The sequence below is a fragment of the Cyprinodon tularosa genome, unplaced genomic scaffold, assembly GCF_016077235.1.
Source record: "Cyprinodon tularosa strain WSP-4 unplaced genomic scaffold, ASM1607723v1 ctg515, whole genome shotgun sequence".
Lineage (NCBI taxonomy): Eukaryota > Metazoa > Chordata > Actinopteri > Cyprinodontiformes > Cyprinodontidae > Cyprinodon > Cyprinodon tularosa.
In genome coordinates this window covers 274,075-295,512 of record NW_024039247.1, presented here as the reverse complement: position 1 = coordinate 295,512, position 21,438 = coordinate 274,075, and the positions used below count along the sequence as shown (strand labels likewise).

General features: G+C 39.8%; 1 protein-coding gene across 1 annotated transcript; it reads right to left on the bottom strand.

The window, feature by feature from the left end:
• Positions 1-19,676, bottom strand: mxd1 (MAX dimerization protein 1). Its single transcript, XM_038303650.1, has 6 exons — positions 18,773-19,676; positions 17,780-17,879; positions 9,108-9,137; positions 2,440-2,554; positions 684-843; positions 1-486 (listed from the first exon to the last, which is right to left on the bottom strand). The coding sequence occupies exons 1-6, from the start codon at positions 18,837-18,839 to the stop codon at positions 290-292; spliced, it is 669 nt and encodes a 222-aa protein (XP_038159578.1). The 5' UTR covers positions 18,840-19,676; the 3' UTR covers positions 1-289.
• Between the last annotated feature and the right edge of the window lie 1,762 nt (positions 19,677-21,438).

Sequence of the window (21,438 nt, the reverse complement as noted above, 5' to 3'; positions counted from 1 at the left end):
TTTTTGGAGGACAGAAGGATAACAGGGGCGGGGCATCTTAAGAAACCCGCTCGTTTGATTGGCACGGAGTGGAGCGGGCGACGCCCTTAAGACTGACCGCTGATGAAGAGCTGGATGTGCGTGGGAGTCTCAGAGCCGTTACAGTCTGAATGCAAGTCAGACTTTACTGCAGAAGAGGCTTGGTCAGTCCTTACGGGGGGATGAGGAGGTGAAGTGGGGGGGGTTGAGCAGGTAGAAGGCGGGTTATTGACTGAGGGGAGGTGGCCATTGGCTCGCTGATCCAGGCTGTTTATAGGCTGCAGCCCAGCTGCTTGGCCGTCTCCTGAGTGTCCTGCAGGCGCTGCAGGCTGGCGCTAGAGTAGCCCTCATCGCTGCAGCTGCTGCGCAGGCTGCCTCGCTCGTCCCCTGAGTCACTCACACTGCTGGTGCTCCACTCCAGGTCACCCAGCAGGTAGTCCGTCCCCTCCACATCCACATCCAGGTCCTCTATAAAACAGAGAAGAAAAACAGGTTTACAACTCAAGAATAAAGAAATCATATACAAACGCCTGCCTGTTAAGAATAACTGAAGCTGCTGATTATAAGATGACTGAGGTCAGATCTTAGTAATATGAATGTTGTTGGACGGATTCATAAATTATTCGGGAGACAGAAGTGTCCAAACTGAAGTCTTTTAGGCTCACCCTGGTCAGAGTCAGACTTGTCTGAGGACCGGGTAGAACCGGTGCTGTCCATGCGGGTCCTCTCCACTCCCAGCTGCTCCAGGCGCCGCCTCAGGTGTCTCCGTTCCCGCTGTAGCTGTTCCAAAGTGTGCTGAGCTTTCCTGTCACTCTCCTCTAACCGCTGCACAGGGAAGAGGGGAGGCAGAGTCCTTTTGTTATTCTCACTTCAGAGCTCTTCACATTCTAACAATCACTTTAATGTGGTTTAATTGGAGCTCATGCACTAGGCCAAAACACACCCGTACAAAGTAAAAGGTCAATAATTCGTGGTTTTAAATTTTTTTTAGAACAGGACAAAAAAAAACATCAGAAAGTGTTGCATTTGCTTTGATCAGCAGACTCAGATACTCCTGAATTAATATCAAGAATTCACCCAATCACAACAGAGTCCATCTGTTGAGTAACTGAATCTCTGTAAAAGTGCAGCTGTTCTCAGACAACTTATAAAGAACATTGAAGAACGGCTTAAAAAATTGAAAGAAAACAGAAGACACGACGGTCTGCCTAAACCGACAGGCCTGGCAAAGAGTGAGCAGAGGAAACCAGCACTGCACATCCTTCTGAACCAACCCTGGTAGAGGAAAGTATCATGATCTGTGGAAGTTTCTCCTCAGCAGGGACAGCAGCTCAGAGTTGGTTTTAGATTCAAACATAAATAAAATCCAGCTGTCTTAATTAGAAGTTCGCATAGAACCAATATTGGTGCACTTTAAGTCGTAGGTAATGGCTGTTCCGGAGTGGTGCAGGACTTTACAAAAGTAAATAAAGTGATTGTGATTGGTCATTTATCAAGAGGGCAGGATTATTGTGGCGGAAGGTTCGAAAAACAAGTTTGATTGTGGCCGGTGTCTCGGAAGCATCTTGCTAACCAGTTAGCTACATAGTGCTACTAGGTTCCCAAAGGGAAATTCCATTGGGACCAAGTAGCACTAAATTAGTGACTTAGAAACGACACTGTCAAGGAACGCTATGGACAGAGGAAACATGCAAGAGGAGGAGAGTTTTGTGTCGGAGGTCGTGGAGGAGTCTCCTCCGTCATACATTTTTATTTAGAGGAGGAAAGGGGAAACGAAGCTGTTGTGGAAGAGGACGCCAGGGCGGCAGAAGCTTGGTTTGGTGTAGGAGGCTTACAGCCGTACATGTTTGAGCCCTTGCCTCGCAACGCTGCCAGTTCTGTTAGCTCTACGCCTGCTGAAGACACAGACGTCCATCCATGTGAACACTGGGGATTTACTCTATGGTAAAGTAAATGATACTTCTTTCTAATTTCACTTGCTGCGTATATTAGCTGCGATATATGGATAAAGATTCTACGACCAAAAAAATTTGATCGACAGATGACCGTTGATATATGATTGGCTGAATTTAGGTGTTCAGGCTGATGTATAACTAACTGGCCTGCACAAGATAAGGAGAAAAAAAAAGATTTTAAAACTGGGTTTTTTTTAATAATAGAAATTTTCTACATTTTGGGACAATATAGTCTGACAAAGAGTATATTTATATACATGTTAAAGCCAGGATGATTTGACATTTAAATATAATTTCTTTAAGCAGAGGCTCAAAATGTGCCAAGCTGTTTGAGACGGAGCCAGAAAGATTTGAATGTTAAATCAGTTAACCTCTGAAAGGACAACATTTCATTCATCTAAACACAAATACTATAAATAATCCTCCTCAGACTAACTTTTTGTTTTATTTGATACAGTACATGTACCTTTATATGTTCTTTGGCCTTCATCAGCAGGCTGAGGGTGGTGTGCCTGTTGGCATCTGGTCCCAAAGGAACGAGAGATTTCAAGCGCTCCAAGCACAGCCGTAGATGTGCCCGTCTGGAGAGAAAAAGTAAAATACGATAAAAAAAGGTTAAAACAGTCAACTTGTTGTCTCCTGACAGAAACAGAGGTAAACATTCACCCCGTTATGATTCAGTAATTGTAGGGCAAGTTCATATTAAACCACATGTTAACCTTACATCAAGCTGGGATCCACCTCCACACTAATCCGTTTGGTCATAGATGTTCAGCACAAACTGAACACAATGACTTTACCCAAATACGAGCTGGTTTCCATAGAGACAAACACTGCTATAATATATGGCTTCAGAACATCATTTTGAGCAAGTAGTTCAGAAATAACCACACCCACACAGCATGACATCACAATGCTCACAACTTATGAAAGCTCACCAAAAGTGGAACCATCAATAGGAGGATGTTCTTTTGTCAGTTTTACCGGTAAGTGAAAAAAGGAGTAAACTTGTTATTTAACAGGTTTATTTTTATACAACACTCCCTACAATAAAATAAACAAAAGAAGAATATTTATTTACCTTTTCAGGTTTTATGAAAATCAAAACATGGGAATATTTCAGTGTCAGATTTATGATCTATGTGAGCTAATTATCCCCGCTGTGTGACAAGTAGCAGATCTCTGTAAGCCTTGCCTTTCTTATTTTTTCCCATGCTAAGGCTTAAATAAAAAAAAAAAAAAAGAACTCAGTTTCTTTAGGAAAAAGACAAAGACAGCAGCGGCTGCATGTTGTAATATTTTCCCGTTCCTGTTCTGTCAAAAAGAACGAGGTGTTCTTCCTAACAGCTAAAGGTGCTGCAGCTAAACAGTGGAAATCAACTTTGCTACAGACAGTAAAGATTGGAGTTCAGGTATGGGAATTGAACACAATATAAAACTTTAATTTTGGCATCTTCAAAATAAATAAAAAAAATTCTAATTCAGACAAGGCTCGGTTATCTGCATGCATAGAAAAGTACTTGATAATCAAAACTTTAATTTTTAAGTTATAGAAAGTTTTTTAAAGGCTCAAATGGCCTTTGATTAGGTAGTTAAAATGGTCATAAGGGGAAGGGGGAAGACATGCAGTAAAGATCACCAGGAATCGAACCTATGACGGCTCCTTCAAAAGCCTCTGTACGTAAATAATAAAAAATAAATAAAAAAATTGAAGTCGTATAGGAAATTTTTTTGCCGCGGGAGGTTTTGGTCCTGACGGACCTCAGCCTCCTACCAGAAGCGACGTTGGGTCAGGCACATCAAGAGTCCTGGAGGCATAAAGCTCCTGAAGATGAGGAAGATTGCAGCAAACTACTAGGTGATAAAATCCAAAGCAGCCATTTTTACCCTCAGTTTGTCTAGAGCTGAATGCTACATGAGCTTTTGAAAATGGACCATTTTTAATCTCAATAGTTCACTACTATAAGAAATTGGTAATATTCAAGAACAACAACTTTTATTTCTACTGTATATCTATTTTTGTTAATATTTCTCTAAAAGAGGGAAATTGCAGAGAACAGTTTTAACCCTAATGATAAGAAAACCTAATTACAAGGCCTTTTGTTGGTCTTTTTAGTGTTACTAAATTCCTTAATAAAATATGTATCTATAATAGACTCTTTAGGAGCATAAAAGGCTGAACAGTACTACAAGAAGACCAGGAAACAGATGAGGGCTAAAACTTTGCAATCAGGTGACCAGGTAACTAACGCAACCTCCTCGGTTCACATTTATATTTCCCCTCCCTGATGCGTTTCCTGCTTTAAATCCCTTGCAGCTGCTAGTTGGGTACGTTGACCCCACAGTTATACAATGCACACCTCCAGCTCCAGGAGTGTGTACGTGTCTGAGTGCTTGCCTGAGCGAATGGGCCCGTCTACGTCAGACTTCCTTTATAGTGAGTGTTTAGTGAAGGGCTTTGCTTCACTCCCATCGGCTGAAAGCTGGCAACATGAGAGTTATTCAAATCAAACACAGAGAGATCTACAGCTGATTTAAATGTAGACAGAGGATTCACTTAATTATATTTTTATGCATGCACAGTGTGGGAAGCCTTTGTAAATGCAAAGCTGCAGTCAGCAGCTGAAAACAAGCAGCCATTTCTCAGCTGACTCGGTCCAAAGGGCTATTACATAACATGGAAATGTCTCCGCCCAGGTTGCTCTGACATAATAGGGGATCAACAGGGCAAGCTAATGTTTGCTAAACAACACTAGTGAGAGGCAGACTCATCAAACATCGCAGGTCACAGGCTGGCGACAAGTCCACAGCACTCTGCATTTTATCAGCAACGGGTTATTCAGGTTTAGTGTGTCAATAGGTGAAATCTATGAGGAACTGCACCTCTCGGCCTTAAGAGAGAGCTAACTGCTAACCAAAAGCTGAAGCTTCACACTGCTGTAGCTACTAGCTCAGGCTGCGTCGTCCCCTGCAGCTTAAAATAGTTTTAGTTTCTGCTCAGAACTACATGTAGGTCAGCTGGAGCCCTCTATCCCAACAGTAATAAATCCCCTTGCTGTCCTCACTTTCACCCTCTCACCTCACAAAGCCAGCGGCCACGGCCAGCATGCAGACGTTTGTGGACAAATAGAAACTGTTCTGGTGAATGGAGTCGAGTTTCGCAGAAGAAAACAGGCACCCTCACACACACACAGGCATGCTGCAGTGTCTTGTGTGCAGATTAAGGTTTGGAACTGATGGAAACTGTATAGGGAGGCCTGAACTCACAAGGTTTCCCTAACGAACCAATCTACTGCTTGGGCTTCCTGGTTATTGGCAGAGAATTGGTTGGTGGTAGCGTCTAGAAAAAAAGGTTAAAAAAGCTCTCATGAGGACATTGTTTTAATTTTCTGTAGGGAGCCAGTTGTGTAAAGCCAAATTGTGCAACAAAAGCTACGGTGCAGAGGAGTTTAATCCCACCGAGAGAAAAACTTTAGCTTTTTAGCCTATCATCAGAGCTGCTGCTGCTGCTCAACGATCCCTTTCAGATTTCTGTTCATATTAATGTCACAAAACTTCCTGAGTGCCGTCTTCCATCACTACGGCCTGTATAAAGAAAAACTGTTATGAGTTCTTTAATTCAGATTAACTAAATCTGGCCTTATAGTGATTTTAACCGTTTAAAAACCACAAGCTGACTCTCTGTGAATAAACCAAACTTATTGAGCTTAAGAGTTGTTTTTCTGATGCTGAAGTTGGGTCTGATTCCAGCTTCCAATTCTGCTGCTGACATGGAAACGTTCCAAGTAAGTAGGAGTAAGAGCTGAAAATGTTAAACCCCTGAATCGGATGCCAACTTTTTAGGAGTAAATCGGGTTAAAGTAACAGGCTGATAATCGATTCAACGACTGAAATCAATCGAATCACCTTTTTATATTTTCATGTTTAATGCAACACATAAAATTGCAACATGTTTAAAACTGTGCAAACTATAAATATGAATAATTGAGAAGTACTTTTATTTAGTAATCAGGTAATGTTTTGTTAATGTTGGAGCTAGCCAAACAGATGCGATGTTGGAGGCAGTGGAATATCTTATCTTCTTTCAAAATCATAAAATTTAGGCCAAGGACAGACAGAGACCTTAGTGCTGAAAATCATAAAATATCAACTAAGGTGCACAGAAAGGTAAGGGCCAATAATAGCCTTTGGTCTGTGAATGTTGTTGGCTATTGGATTAGGCAGAGTCTGCCAAAGGAAAACATGTGCATGCAGCTCATCAGCTGTCAGAGCTGCGGTCTACAGGCTCGCCTTCACTCCTGATACATGAGATAAAGATCGTTAAAGGGACTTGAGTCTAGTGTCAAGTTTTTCATAAACAAGTTCTAGACAAGGTTTTTGAGAAACTCAGGTCTAAAAGAGTGGGAACCTAGCTTCTTAGCCATAGCTTACATATGAGCCTGAATGTTATATTATGGTATCAAGTAACTAGTAAGTCTCTGCTTCACTGGCCATCAGTTATTGGTCTTCTGCTGTCTGTTCCAACTTTATAAAACAAAGTATGTTAAGAGAAACACTCTCCTACAGAAAGTTGAATAAAATGGCCAAGACTGTTGTTCTTCCCCATAACAGATATTTTCTACTGGATTTTCATTGAAAACTGTCCTTATGGGAAGTGATGAAAGCAATACTAGATGCCATTTGGCAGCAGAGCACCATCCGTCTAGTTGAAGGAAAACCTCTCATGTATCGCACTGTGATCCAGTGTGACGAGGGTCCTGCTCTTACTGTGAGATCTTTAAACAAGTAGAAATTTGACTTTCTTCTGCTAGAAACTGAATAAAATGTTTGTATCATTGTCAAAATTGTTTTGCAGAAATTGAGGAGGTAGTCGGAGGAGATACAGTCAGCTGATTAACCAGACACCTGATGTATTCTTTTCAGTGTCAGGCGGTGAACAAATGGGGGCTCAGTTGGCAGGAACCTACTGAAGCACTGAGCCCAAGGCATTACTATATCCACCAATCCTGGGGGAGAAAGGGCTGTTTGACTGAGAGCGAACACAGAGTCCTTGTTCTTTCTCAGGTCAACACCTGATTTGGTGTTTTATTAAGATAACAAAGACCTTCTCCAGCCAGGTTTTTCATTCCCAGCAAACTGTCTACTTCATACTTTTATCAAAAAAGAAACTGGAAACAAATGTAGCTTTATTTCTTTTAAGAAATAGTTATCACCATATTAGTAGATGTGGAATATTACGGGGACAGACCAACTTAAGTAATGAATAATTGTAATGCGGCAGCTGAAAAGACATTTTCTTTAGCCTTTTTATGAATAAAAAATCTAAGTTTGGTTTTCATTGTTATTCTAGCCTGGTTGAATACTTTTTAGTCTTTTTCTTTGTCTGGCCTCTACCAGGTTAAGAGGAGGTAAAGGAGATATTTTGCCAATGGAACACGAAAAATGTACATTTAAAACAAGAAAACACAATTGCATTGTCTTATTTCATGTGCATTTTATCTAATTATCTTATTTTAAGATTAAAGTACTCATTCCATTTGCGAACTATCGCACTTACCTACTCAAATAAGGGTAAATAAACTTAATTTAGAAATGTTTTACTTATTCCTAGATTGTTTTTTCAGTGTGTGATTGACTCCCTACATCTTCTCATAAACATTAAAACTGTTACTAGAGGACAAGCAGCCCCACAGCATTATGCTGCCATCCCCATGTATGACTGGGAGGAAGGTCTTTGGAGGTGATATTCAGAGTTAGCTTTAAACCTCACAGCATTTTGCATGGAGGCCCAAAAGATCCCCTTTAGTTTCATCTGATCAGGACACCTTTTCTTCCGGAGATTTTTCTGTCATCTCCTACAAGTTTAACTGGGACCATTTATAGTTTGGTTCTCTTTCTGCCACTAAAGGCGAGGCATTCTTCAACATTATTTCAGGATCCCTGCAGCTCCTCCAGAGTTACCATCGACTGATTGGCCACTTGTCTGATTGATGGTCTATTTGTCTGTTCATAGTTTAGATGGAAGGCCATATTTTTCAAGGTTTGCAAAGAAGCGGTAATCTTTTCATATTCAGGTGAAAGACTAAGCAGAGCTCTGTGAAATGTTTAAATTTGAGATATGGTCTATGAGCTACCTTTGCTTTTAGGTCTTCCACATCTTTCCTTTAACCTGTCAGTTGTGATTCTCGGTCATCATGATGCTGCATGTTTTGTAATATTGTCCAACAGACCCGTCTTCAAAATATAGAAAAACAGTCTACTAACTAGGGGTATTCTAGGACAAAAGGTTCTAGATATTATTTGGAGTAAAGGGGACTGAATTTGAATTAATTCCACATCCTTAATGAATAATAATCCTGGTACTTCAGTTGTGCAGCGTCTTGTGTTTGTCCATTATAAGAAACATTTAATTTAGCTGTTCAAGAAAAAAAATAGTATCTAGCTGTGGGCTGCTCAGTGGGTAGCACTGCTTTCTTGCAGCAAGAAGGTTCCAGGATGGATTCCAAGTTCGGCGTCTTTCTGTATGGAGTTTGCGTGTTCTCCCTGAGCATGCGTGGGTTCTCTCCGGGTACTCTGGCTTCCTCCCACAGTCCCAAAACGTGACTGCAAGGTTAATTGGCTTTTCTAAATTCTCTTTAGGTGTGAGTGTGAGTGTGTGAATGGTTGTTTGTTCTGTTTCTCTGTTGCCCTGCGATGGACTGGCGACCTGTCCAGGGTGTCCCGCCTATCACCCGTAGACAGCTGGAGGTAGGCACCAGCACCCCTTGTGACCCCGCTTGGGATAAGTGTGACAGAAAATTGATTAAATCTAGCTGTCATAAAGGGGTTTAGTGTAAAAACACTGAAGGGTCTGAAGACACTGTACATTGGTACAGCATTGATTTTATATACTGTGACTAACTTGAAACAGTTAAGTATCATAGCTTGAAAAAGCAACAAACCACACTAGAAAAATTTCAGTGAAAAAGCACCTGAACAAACCAGCATCCTGGGTTTAACTGCAAAATCATCAAGTATTTTCAGGACTGCCAGAGGGTATCTGGGTGATCTGGATGCCATGTGATGATGTTTCACTGATCACTAATTCAGGAGAAGCAAAGACACACACACAGAAATGAACACTTTATTACGTACCTGTTCTTTTCCATCTCATTGTGTGTAGACCTGCAGGGGTAAACAAGACAAAAAAAAGCAACGTGAGAGAAATGAAACCTAATAACAGAACCAGTGATTATACAGGGTGAGCAGGGCCTTGTTCATGTGCCATCACTGCAGTCCGGGACCTAACTGCAGAGGAGTGAGTGCCAGAGAAAAGGCTGTGTGGGGGTGTACGTGCTGTCAACAAAGCCAACAAAGAGATTCCAGAAAAATTTAAGGAAAAACTGAGTATTCTTACATCTACGCCTGCACAATAGTCAAAAGGTCTCCCTCTCTTTAGACTATCACAAACTAGTTTCTCAGTTTGATTTTAAACCAAGGAAATACTTGTTTTTAAGCAACAAAATACAAAAAAATCAGAAAATGTGTTTCTGCATAAAATTCTGAATGCTTAAGGCAGCCATCACAGATCTAAACAGGGAAAAGAAAGGATGTCATGTACAAACGTATCAACTGGTCAAATAAAACCTATTTAAGATGTTTTGTTTTAGGTTGTTCTTTAATTCCTATTTAGAGATACTTGTTAGCTCAGATTTTTAAATATCTTTGCAGGTTGCTTCCTTACGCTTAAACTGTCCTTAGATATGAGTGTGTGTGTGTGTATGGTTGCATGTCTCTGTCCCTGGGACCAGTGGAGATCGGCCATTTTATCAGAATCTTTGAGTAAAGCAGCAAGAGTATAAATAAACAATAAAGGCCGACATTTCACTTACGATTTTTAATCCTTTTTCTACCAAAATAGTAATTCCAATTTTATTTACATTTTCTCTTCACTGCATGTGGGCAGCGCTTCATTGTTTTCATGGCCGTGGATTATCTTTAACTGGGCGTCTTGACGGGGGGGCATTAGCCATTGCTTTAAAAACATGCTTTCTTCTCCCTTGCAAGCATGGAGCTGTGCGCTAGCTACAACTCACTCTTACCAGTTGTGTGACATCAAATATGATGTTAGCATATTCCCGCTTTAAATGCTGGAGTGAGAAAGTCACCGTCTCATAAAATTAGAGGTGATAAATCAAGTGTCTCTGTGATTTGGTAATAATTTAAAAAAAATGGTGATTATATTGCAAAAACAAGGAATGTTTTGCACCTACTGCATACCTACGCTCCTTTTTAAAATTTAAATGCCGGATTCTGTTTTCTATAGGGCTTGATGATATGGACAAAAATATCTCAATATTTTCAATCATAATATATATATATATTGATATTCTTTTCTTTCAAAAAGTAATGAGAAAGAAAAAGTAAACTCAGAACCAAAGCCTTAACACTAATATCCCATAATCTTATTCATTAGTAAACTGCTCTAGATGTTCATGAGAAATAGCTTTAAAATAACATAGTGGAAGATATTGGATAATAATCCTCCACAAACAAAGAGCACTGGGGGGGGTTGGGAGAGATTTAGCCTGGACTTAAATAGGAAGGAAGAGAAAGAGGAACTGGGGGGTCTAGAGTGTAATTATAACGTAACATAAAGCATCTCACTATATTCTTATCTTATATATCAATAAAAGCTTGATAAGTTGCCCGGCTCTGCTTGTATCACTTAAAAAAGTTGACATGAGAGTGGTTAAGTAGGAAGGTCTGAGGCCGTACAGCAGTAGTGGAGTACTAGGATCATAAGTTTGGCTGGTAGGTGATGTTTTTGGACATGCAGCAGATCTCTACTAAGCATTACTGGGACTTCCAAATCCTCCTAATGGGATGCAACGACCAGCCTGGATGGTTTCTATAACTATGTGGCTCCAAGTGATTCCTAAAGAGCTTTGATGATGAAATGTTGTCATTCAAGTCTGGCCTTGTATTTGTCACAAACCACTTCCTGAGTTTCATGGAGGCCAGATGTTCCTGGAATCATTGCAGTTTCTTAAATGCAGCTAAAACATTTAGTTTCCCTACAACGAGGGAGAGAAAAATGTTAGAAGCATTAAAGGTGAATTTAAAGAAAAAAGTGAACCTCAATGGTAAACAGTGAGAACAAGGATCACCGTTTATTGTTTGAGGTTTTTTTGCATTCACTTTTTATGTGAAACAGAAAAATTATGTTTCATGATGTGTATGTGGAACATTGCTTGTGGATTTGTAGTGATTAAATATGACTTACAGCCAAATGTTTAAAAAAGATAAATCCACTGCAATGTGCTGTTCTATGGGGGAAGGTTCTAACATCTAACAGAAGTCAAAAGGATTTATCAGAATGGATTTAAATAAGAGGGAAGTTTATTATGTGAAACTATGTTACGATAACGAGAACCACAGCGTGTACATAGTGACAGTGACCAAAACAATGAAGGCAAGTGTAGATGCCTCTAAGCCTGTTCATGTTGCCAGATCCTCCAGCACATGTTGTACCGATCAGTGTGGGGGTGGGGTGAAGCACAGCAAAGGTAAAATGAGAGATGGAGGTGTGTGTTGATGGCCAGCATTGCTCCTGCATTGCAGTGGTGCATTAACTCACAAACGGGGGAGGGAAATCTGACCCTTTTTTTTTTTTTTTTTAATGGGAACAAACAGCGCAGAGAAACGTAGAGTTAAGATCATCCACCTCCACCTGACCCTTGATCCCCTGTCCTACCACGACTCCCAAAATAACCTCCTCATTTTCAGCAGCGCTGGACTCAAAGCGATCCCTGACTGACTGATTTATGCTCAGTTTGATACTCAGGCAGATCTTTGACACATCCAATGTCTTTTTGTTGAATTAAATTGATTAGAACCCCTAAAAAGTATGGTTTTATGCTACACAGGATGAGGCTTACAGGGTGTAAGTGAAGCTTCTTCTCCTGATGTGGCACAGATCTGTTTGTGTGGGCATCATCATGTTTCAAGCAGCCACTCAGGGTGCTCCGTTTCACGCCTGGCCCCCTCCAGCCGGTGTGCATTCCTGTGCAGGGCAGACGGCCACAGGTGACATAACAGATCTGGCAGTGAAGGGATCCTACATACTGAGGCTTGATTTCTGGCTCTGGAAGATGTTACACCTCCTGCCTCGCTCCTGTGCTGTTTGCTCCTCCACAACTGCAGTACAAGTTATCCAACACAACTTTGGTTGTTCTCCAGTAATTAAAATACTCTGTTTCAGATCACAGTGCTGCTAAACTAGGACAACAAATGCACAAACATTTACGTGAGACCTTTTCTGACATGATCGAGTAGTATCAGGTTCAAGTTCAGTTGGATGTCAGAGAGGAGGGTCACTGAGTTGGCTCAGAGACTGAGGCAGCTTTACATTAACATTACAACCAATTAAGCAACAGAAAACGATGCATAGCAAATTCTGTTGGGGACTAAAAATTTGATCAGTGGACTGCTTGGTGATTCTTAATTGGCTTTTTTGGGGGGGGGGGGGGAAATCTGATTTTTTTTTAAGTTCAGTGAATGCACCAGTGAAGGCAGGTCCCACCAATGGTGCCTCTCTGTATGGAGATATTTGACAGGAGACCTGCTGGATTAGGAAATTCTAGCAAGCTTTTTGGGAAAGAAAACAATGTTTAATTCAAAGAAAGGTTCAATCAATATAGACAAATGTTGATTCGTTTTTTATTTTAATTCAATTCAATTTAGTTTATTTATATACGCTTTACAATCAACCGGAAGCAGTTACGCGCAAACACGCAGAACATGTTATATCTCATGTAACATATCTGATGAAATGGTTTACATCAATATTTTTTATTAAAGCTTTAATGGATTTTAATGCCAATTAAGGTCTTAATAAAAAAAAAGACTTAATGATTTTAATGACCCAAGGTTACCCTGTTTCTATCCAAGGAAAACCAGCTGATTGCATCGACTAATTGACTCAAATGCAATCCCTCACACTAAGCATGCTTGTAGCGACAGTGGAGAGGAAAAACTCCCTTTTAACAGGAAGAAACCTCCAGCAGAACCAGGCTCAGTGTGAGCGGCCATCTGCCGAGGCCGACTGGGGTTCAAGGAGACAGAAGCAGAGATACAAAAAGCAGCTATTAAAGGCAGCCCCTTGCAGGAAACACACAGCCAGGCAAATCCAGAGAGCATATCCAGCTAGTCACAGTCAGAGAAACAGGACTAGACTTAAAAACAGGCTGATCACCAACATCTATAAACAAAGGTGTTGATGGCAGCAGCACAGCAGATTTTTTTAAACTGTTAATCTTAAAAAGAGGTCAGCCTCTTTGATTCTTTCATTTCCAGTGGGATTCAAGCCTTCGAGGATTTATTTCAACTATAGAGTCAGTATGTTCCTCCCAATTTTCCACATGTTCAGCTGAACAACCTCATTACTTATCTAAGTTGCTGCAGTTTAGCAAGGTACGGGTTGTAATCGATCAGCACTTAGCTGCAGAGACGTGTATTACAGACGGCTCCCTACACACAGCCTCACATGGCCTGTAGTCAAAACAGAAAATTACTATATGGTAAAACTAAATAAATGAATATATAACACGTAACTTTAACTCAAATATTTCTAGTCATGTGTGTGTAAATAAAATACAAATCTGTTAATTCTTAGTGATCATGTGCATTATGGCGACCAGAAGGCCCGGCGGTGCCTCTGTACAGCAGCCTTGCCTCCATCAGTGAGCCGCAGGGCAGCTGTGTCTCTGGACAGGAAAAACAGCTGTAAGGTACACACCATTTACTTTAACATTTGAGATATGATGGTCAGTAAAAAAGCTTGGTTTTGTATAATTTGTACCAGAAATAACATTTATTTATGATTATGTTAGGATTATTGGAAATCAACCTCAAAAATATATGATTGACACATGTTTTTTGTTCAAAATATTTTTCAAGATCCAAGTAGAGCAATCCTGAGATTGTTCTACCAATTTGATTCACACCAATAATTTTAAGGAATTTAAACAAATGAGCTAATTAAGATTAAATCTAAACTGCAACTCAGAAGTAAAGTCTGCTTCTGGTTCACGTCAGAAAAGGACATCATTCCCAAATTTAAAAATTTAACTCAAACCAAAAACGACTCTGAAATACAATTTTTTAGATTGCGACTTTGTTTAATAAAAACTAATATGGATGGAAATATAGGCCTCACTAAATAACTAAGCCAAATGTTTTATCAATTCATTTAAACACAGAATAAGAAGCTGAATCCTAACTAGGTCAAAGTAATTCTGCCAATTAAGAAAGACTGCAGCAGTAACGTCTAGTTTATGGCTTCCAGTAATACCGCATTCGATGAAATGGAGGAAGTCAATAAAAAACAATTACAATCTAAAGAAACGGCTCAATGATGCCAACTGACATGGCTGCCTGGGTCGTGTCCTGCTGCCTGTGTTGCCGTTTTATTTCTAATTTCTAAACGGAGGTGGTTTCAATTCATCAGGCTGGTTAGAACTGGAAAACCAAAACTGATGGCACAATATTTCACCTGCTCCTTCATATCTCGACTCAGCTTCCAATGAAACTGTCCGTCTGTCAGTAACATCATCATAAACAACGATGTGCTCAGCGCTGAGCACTACATGGCTATGTTTGGGCGTCCATCCAAACAGCATGAGCTCTATGGCGCTTGGTTGCAGCATGTATGAAGCTGAAGGCAGGGTGAGGGGTGGACTCTGATTGTGCACCAGTGGATCTCATTTTCTCCACAGACAGCCAGCAAAAAGTGAGAGAATAAGGTAGGAGAAGATGGAGGGGAAAAGAGGAGAGGGAGAGAAAAAGGGAAGGGGGCCAATCACTACATGTGACATGCATGCATGTGTAGGCAGCAGAAACATGGCGACTCCCCTCCCCCATTATTCACACATCCAAGCAGTCGGGATGCATCAGAAAACTGGGAGGGAATCACATGATGGTTATATCCAGGTCCAAGACTCCTCTCTGACTTCCCTACATTTGAACGTGTATTAACTGCACTGCAAAAAAGAAAACAATAAACCTTTCTGATCCATCACTGAACCAGTTTCCCTGATATTAATCTCTTATTTTCCCAGGATCTTCTCTCCTGCAGCTAGTGCAGGTCTTCCTAATATGGAATAATCAACTCTGCAGTGCAGAATTCTGTTTAATAACAAGCGTGGCTCTTAGGCCTTTAAATAGGAGCAAGAGCTGAATAAGTCCTCAGAGAAGACAGGAAAGCCAAGCCAGAACATCAGAACCTAATCTATAAACAACAATGAGGGAAGCGGAAATTCTGGGGGATAAAGCGTCGCTGGAAATGAAGACAAACTCACACGCTTTATGCTTGACATGCCAAAAAAAATGCAGCCCTGCTAAACGTGTTCACACATGATCTGAGGTGAAGGGACACTCTGCACGGCTCGTGTCTCTTAAAACACGGTGGGAGTGGAAAAACAACTAATTTGTCACCATCAGTCAAAGCTCTACCAAACCCAGACACATATATAGTTATCACACTAGGCCAAAACATGACCCAATGAACAGTCTTTATTCTTTTTACGCCATTTATGTTTTCTAAATTGCTGCATAGCAACAATCCCAGCACTTAAATAAGCAGCTACATTTAAATCTTTTTGGAATAAAGATTTATAAATATAAATTAGGTTACTTAAAGTTGTGATCTCTTCTCCTCAGGCTTTAGGCAAGAGCAATTTGCATCCAACAAGCTCCAGCAAATGCTGATATGCAATCAAAGAATGTGGAAAACAAGTTACTTCTGCAGTGCAAAATACAGGGGCACTGTATGTACCACTGAATAAGGTTCAAAATGTATGGAATGAGGAGAGTCTGTGGAGTATTTCTTTGTTTAAGTCTTATCTAGGACAGCTCAATTTAGCAAGAGATTGTCTCTGTCTGATGGCCCCAAATACATCAACAGATTGGAATCAGCCACCATCAGCAGGTCAAAGATGGAAACCTGTTTTATATTTCATATTTGTAAATGTTTATAGTTGTATTTTTGCTTTGTGTATGGTGTGTGTGCTTGATAGTTATTTCAATAATCAATTTATCACAATGAATATGTTTCGGTTCTAATCAAAACATCTAAAATAAGAAAAGAACGTTACACACAGCCTGGACTGCATAAGGTGCAGGCAGGGTAGTCACCTATCCAAAGACTTCTCTATAGATAACTCCAGGTGCTAATGAAAATTTGATTGCAGCGTTATGTTTTTTTAAAAGCTGAATCATAATTGTCTGAACCTGGCAGGATTCCAGCATTGCATTATTCAGCCCTAACATTTCCTGTGAAAATGAATCATTTATTTACTGTAAACTAACAGATCTCTATAGGAGCCTGAGTTAAACACATCATTTCTGTCAACATACAGTGCTGTATAAAAAGCTCCTCTTCCATTCGCCTCCTAATTCATACCTGTATTTCATAACCACATATTACCATTACAGCTCTGTCTCTTATTTTATACCTAAGTTCGTAAACTATTTTGGTTTTGATTCCGATCCGAGCCAGGTGAATCTTATGAAATATGAACGACTATGACCCTTGATCAGACCGAAACAACACTTCCTTTTGAGCTCCTACTACAGAGATTTCTTAATTGGTTCATAGCTGCTTACAGCAGACTGAGAAGGCTGTTAGAACGTGTACAAAATGTCCCTAAAGTCTGAACTGATGCATGGTCTGTATGCAGCATTCCACACATCTCTGTGCTGGGACTCAAGTGAGCAAAACTGGAGAAAAAAAAAGGGCGAGGAGGGTGGGGGTTCATAAAAGAATTGACAGGAGCACAAAGGTATGGATTTTGTTTAAAAAGTAAATCTTCCTAAACAGCTTTTGATCTCTGAACAATGGTTTCTCTTGTTCAATCAAACAGCATGGATTGACCCCTGCATTCTGTATGAGGCGCAACAGGTAAAGAACATTCTGTCCATTTTCCTGGAACAATCATGGAAAGGAACCAAACTTCATGTGCACGATGCACACCGAAAATGTCAAAACATTTTATGCGCTTCAACTATCACACATGATTATCATGATATCCCGGCTGACCAAAATATGGTATTAGTATAATTAAAGTAAATTTAATGCAGCTCCTATTTTCATTAAGGCTTTTTCAGGTCGTCAGTAAGGAGGCATTTTATCCTTCTTAGAAATGACTAATTCTAAACTGAAATGACCTTAAGACTAAAAGAGTCTTAAAACAGTTTTAAATACCAACATTGCAAATTAACATTGACATTGTCCAAATGAGATTGTGTAAGCCGTAACATGGAAGTCAGGTATGTTGCTCATTGGGTAATCTCTTTTGACAACTTCCCCGATCTCCTTTCCCTTTTTTCTCTTGGTCCAACAAAGCCGGTATTTAGCTAAATGTACTGCACTGTAGTGTTAATGGACAGATTATTAGTGATTTGTTAATGAGGCATAAAGTCATGGCAAAATAACACTTGGTGCCAACCAGTTTAACATTCCTTAGAGAGAGCGGGTACCTGACTAGATGATAAACAATCAGTACTTACCCAAATTAGATCAACTTAAATTGACTTAAGTGGAGAATCCAATGGCCAGACTGGATCCCATAACAACATTTAGCAGTTTGCCATATATGGGCATAAAAGAAACTGTATGCTTGCCATACTTTCTTTTTTGTACAAAATGGTAGCTAATCTATGTCATTTCTTGTTCTCAAAGTAAATTAAAGGTTTCTCCAAGTACCAGAGTGCAACTAGACCCAGCATGCACTGGTTTGCGTGACAAGAAGCTGAACAGTATTTACCTGCTACTTATGTTTTTCTTGCTCTTGTTTTTCCTTTTCAAGCTTTCCCTCTCCCGACTGCTGATGAAGGGCGGCATGGAGGCATAGCCATGTTCAGCTTCTGGAAGCAGATAAACAACAAAGTGGTTACTTGCCTTTTTTTTTTACCTGCGGTTATAACAGCCACAGACAGGATGATGAGAGCCTGTAAAGGGGGAAGACTGGAAGATGCAAGAAACCAACCAGATATAATATGCATTTTTTTATGCTATGGTGCATGCAAACCTTTCATAAATTAAATGAATTTAAGAGATATAGCTGTTTTTATTTCTTTTTATGTTTGTATTTTTCATTGTAAAAAGGTTACTGTTGTGGTTTAGGTAGACAAATTTAAGATCTGTCCAGAGACAACAGATGAAAAATAGCCTTTTGGCTATTTTTCTAATTCTGGTGCATTTGCAGGAATTATTTATTTGTCCCTGTCAAATAAATAAATAAATCAAAATTATTAATTTCATATCTTATCTTGATACAGTACAACCCCCCCCCCCCCCCCCCCCCCCCCCCCCCCCCCCCAATTTGGACAATGATGTCATCCTGCACGACAGTAAACCCCACTAGCTAACAACAACAGTAAGAAAGGAGGGGCCTTAACAAAAACATTGTGTTCCTGCAGGTTGAAATGCCTCTGCTAGCTGTGCATTTATTATCTTTTCATTTAGATTGCACAGTTGTCTTTGCACCATGCATATTATTTATAGGAAATAAGACATTATCAGGATCGCGAAGATTAGCAACGCACAGGGTAAAGAACACACTGTCCAAACTCCAAAAACAATAACAATATTGAAGGTATTCCCATCATTTCATGCAAAATAAAGCTGGGCTGCAGTCGCATTTAGGCAACTAGAAAATCATGTTCATTATTTCCAGTCACTTGTGGAAGAACTGTCATTGCAAGTTATTATGGAGGAAAAAAACAACAAAGGAAACAAGACGACAGATATACTTTACCTCTTTCTCTGCGATCGAGGTATTCAGCTGCTTCGATCAACATCTGCACCATTCCAATCGCCGCCATCTTCAACAATAACAGGAATATTAAAACAATCCGAACAGGGATTCCGTAGGTGTATCCAACCTGCCTCAGGTCCTTCCCCAGATTCTCCTTCAACGATCTGCTTTGGCTTTGCTCGCAGCTTTTACTTAAAAAAGACGAAGCTGAGTCCTTTGGAGTCACAATAGCTGTTTAACTCTGGTATATTTAAAAGTTAAAGGTCCAACAGCGTAAAGCACCAATCAGTTAAAAACTGCTGTCTTCCCTGCTGAGCACTCAGATGATGATTTAAAGGGCTTGGTGGAAGCTAGCTACTGATGGCTAACACTTCTGGTCTGCTAAACACTCCTTTAAAACCGATTCGAGTGAAACAATCGTTTAAATATTTAAAAGTCCTTCCAATATTATTTAGTTTGTTTGTAAAACAAGAAAAGAAAACTTCCCCGGACAGGAAAATGTTTGATGATTGTAGCTTTGTGTGGAGGAAATATAAAAAGTAGGCTAACGTTAGCACAAAAATTAATAAAAAAAAATCAAAATGCCAAATAAACGACGTTGAGGTTTTACTAATGTCGGTGTTTTTGGAAGCGTCAGCCAGAGGAGGAGAAAAACTTTGACGTCTGTAGTTGCCTGAAGCTGCCAAACAGGAAAACACTATGAAAATGGAGCTAATTTTCAAATGAAGCCAGAGTTGCTGTTTAAAGTTTGTAGGTTGGTTCTGTGCTGGTTTATAGCTTAACGGAACACCTCAGACGTCTCGTTGAAAACGGGCGAACCGAATGACATCGAGCAGCGACAAGTTGTCAAAGTGCTTCCAAAATAGTGCCTTGTTAATGTGGACAACAGCTACCTACTGAACTGTATGACAAAGCCTCTGTGTGCTGACACGTGATTGGTCAAATAGAACAAGAACTCCGACTCCTATTGGTCTTCTCCACCATCGATATTAGAAAAAAAATGCTTTGGCACAGGCCGCCACTAGGGGGCCATTTTGGATCTAAATCTCGTTGGGTTCAATGGAAGGTGCTGAGCCAAGATGGACGTTGTTTCCTGCGCTCACAGAGGTGTGTCTTGATTGGATACTTTCAGACAGAGTTTCCTAACTATTTGTTTCGATGCAAAAGACTGAACGATCCAAACTAAAATGACAATTTCACAGTAGCCCCGCCCCTTGAGCCATGCTGTTTAGCTATGATAATTATGTATTACTAGATACACAGAAATCAAACTACTAGACCACTACCTTACAAACACATTAACTAGTGACATTTATTCAATTTAATGATTGCATCATTACTTAGGAAGATATTTTTCTAAATCAAAGTAATACAAATAAATCATTGTTTATTCCAGTGACGTGACAGAAGTGGGCACCCAACATGAGTGAATGCGTCGGCTGGTGCTCCTTTTGATAGATTAGCAGGGGCGGAGCTAGATGGGGGCCACCCTTAGACAATCATTGGCCACCCCTGTGCACATCAATACACTAACATTAAAGATGATAAATATAGAAATCATGCTCTTTTCAAAACTAGATTTTGTCTCATGGGGTAAAGAGAAAACAATGTCTCTGCAAGTCATCTATGAGCCTTTAGTGAAATCAGAGATAAATAACTACTTTATTAATAAGTAGTCCATTCAATGTAGATATTAGTACATGTAAATATGAATTTTATTCAGAACTACTGTTGATAAAAGTAGGAAAGTAATGACAATGAATAAGATGTTTGCTCCAGAACTCAAACCTGAAAGAATTTTGTCCAATACATGTTTAATTTAGAAGACATGGATGTTTAAAAATATGTGTCTATGTTTTAGCAAAGGCTATAGGAAATTATAGTCTTTATTTACAAAATATGGATGTTGTGGTTTTTCATTTTCCTTTTGGAACAGTGTAGACTGACCCTGAGCTTCTCACGTCTATCTGCTTTTTGTCATCCCCCAGTGTACATTAGTTATTGCTACGCCTCTGTAGATTGGATGAGCGCCAGATTAGGCTTTAAATCAACAATAAGGAAATCTTGCAGATCATGCAGCAACTTGGGTTCGTAAGGACATTTAATTTGAGTTCAGACAAATCAGAACACTGATTACAGAGAAGCTAAAGAGAAAAGCCTGGCAATAATTTACACAGCTACACCGAATGGAAAACAAAGAACTGAAGGATGACTGCGTCCAATCGATCCAGCTTACATCCATGTTTGACCCCTTTGGAGAGTTTGATCAGAATGATCTATTTTCATGACAGGATTGGGAAAAGGAATATCACAAAGACCCAGAGGGAGGTCTGCTTTAGACCATGCACACAATTTCATAAAATTATTTATTGTTCATTATTACTTACGTGGATTTTTTATGTTCTTGATTGCCTGCTACGTAATCATTTTTCTTATGTGGCGAAACAGCTTTTAGTTTCAACCTTAGACCCTTTCCTTCTTCCAACCTTTGTGGAGGGACCAAGTTCCTTCAAATAAAACGATTCTTAAAAACAAAAGCAAAGGACTTTCACTTAAATTTTCCAAGGTCAGATACAAGGATATCAAAATACAGACCTTATATAAAAATCAGTCTTTAATTCATATTTACCCCAATACTGATACATAATCCATTAGATAAATCCAAT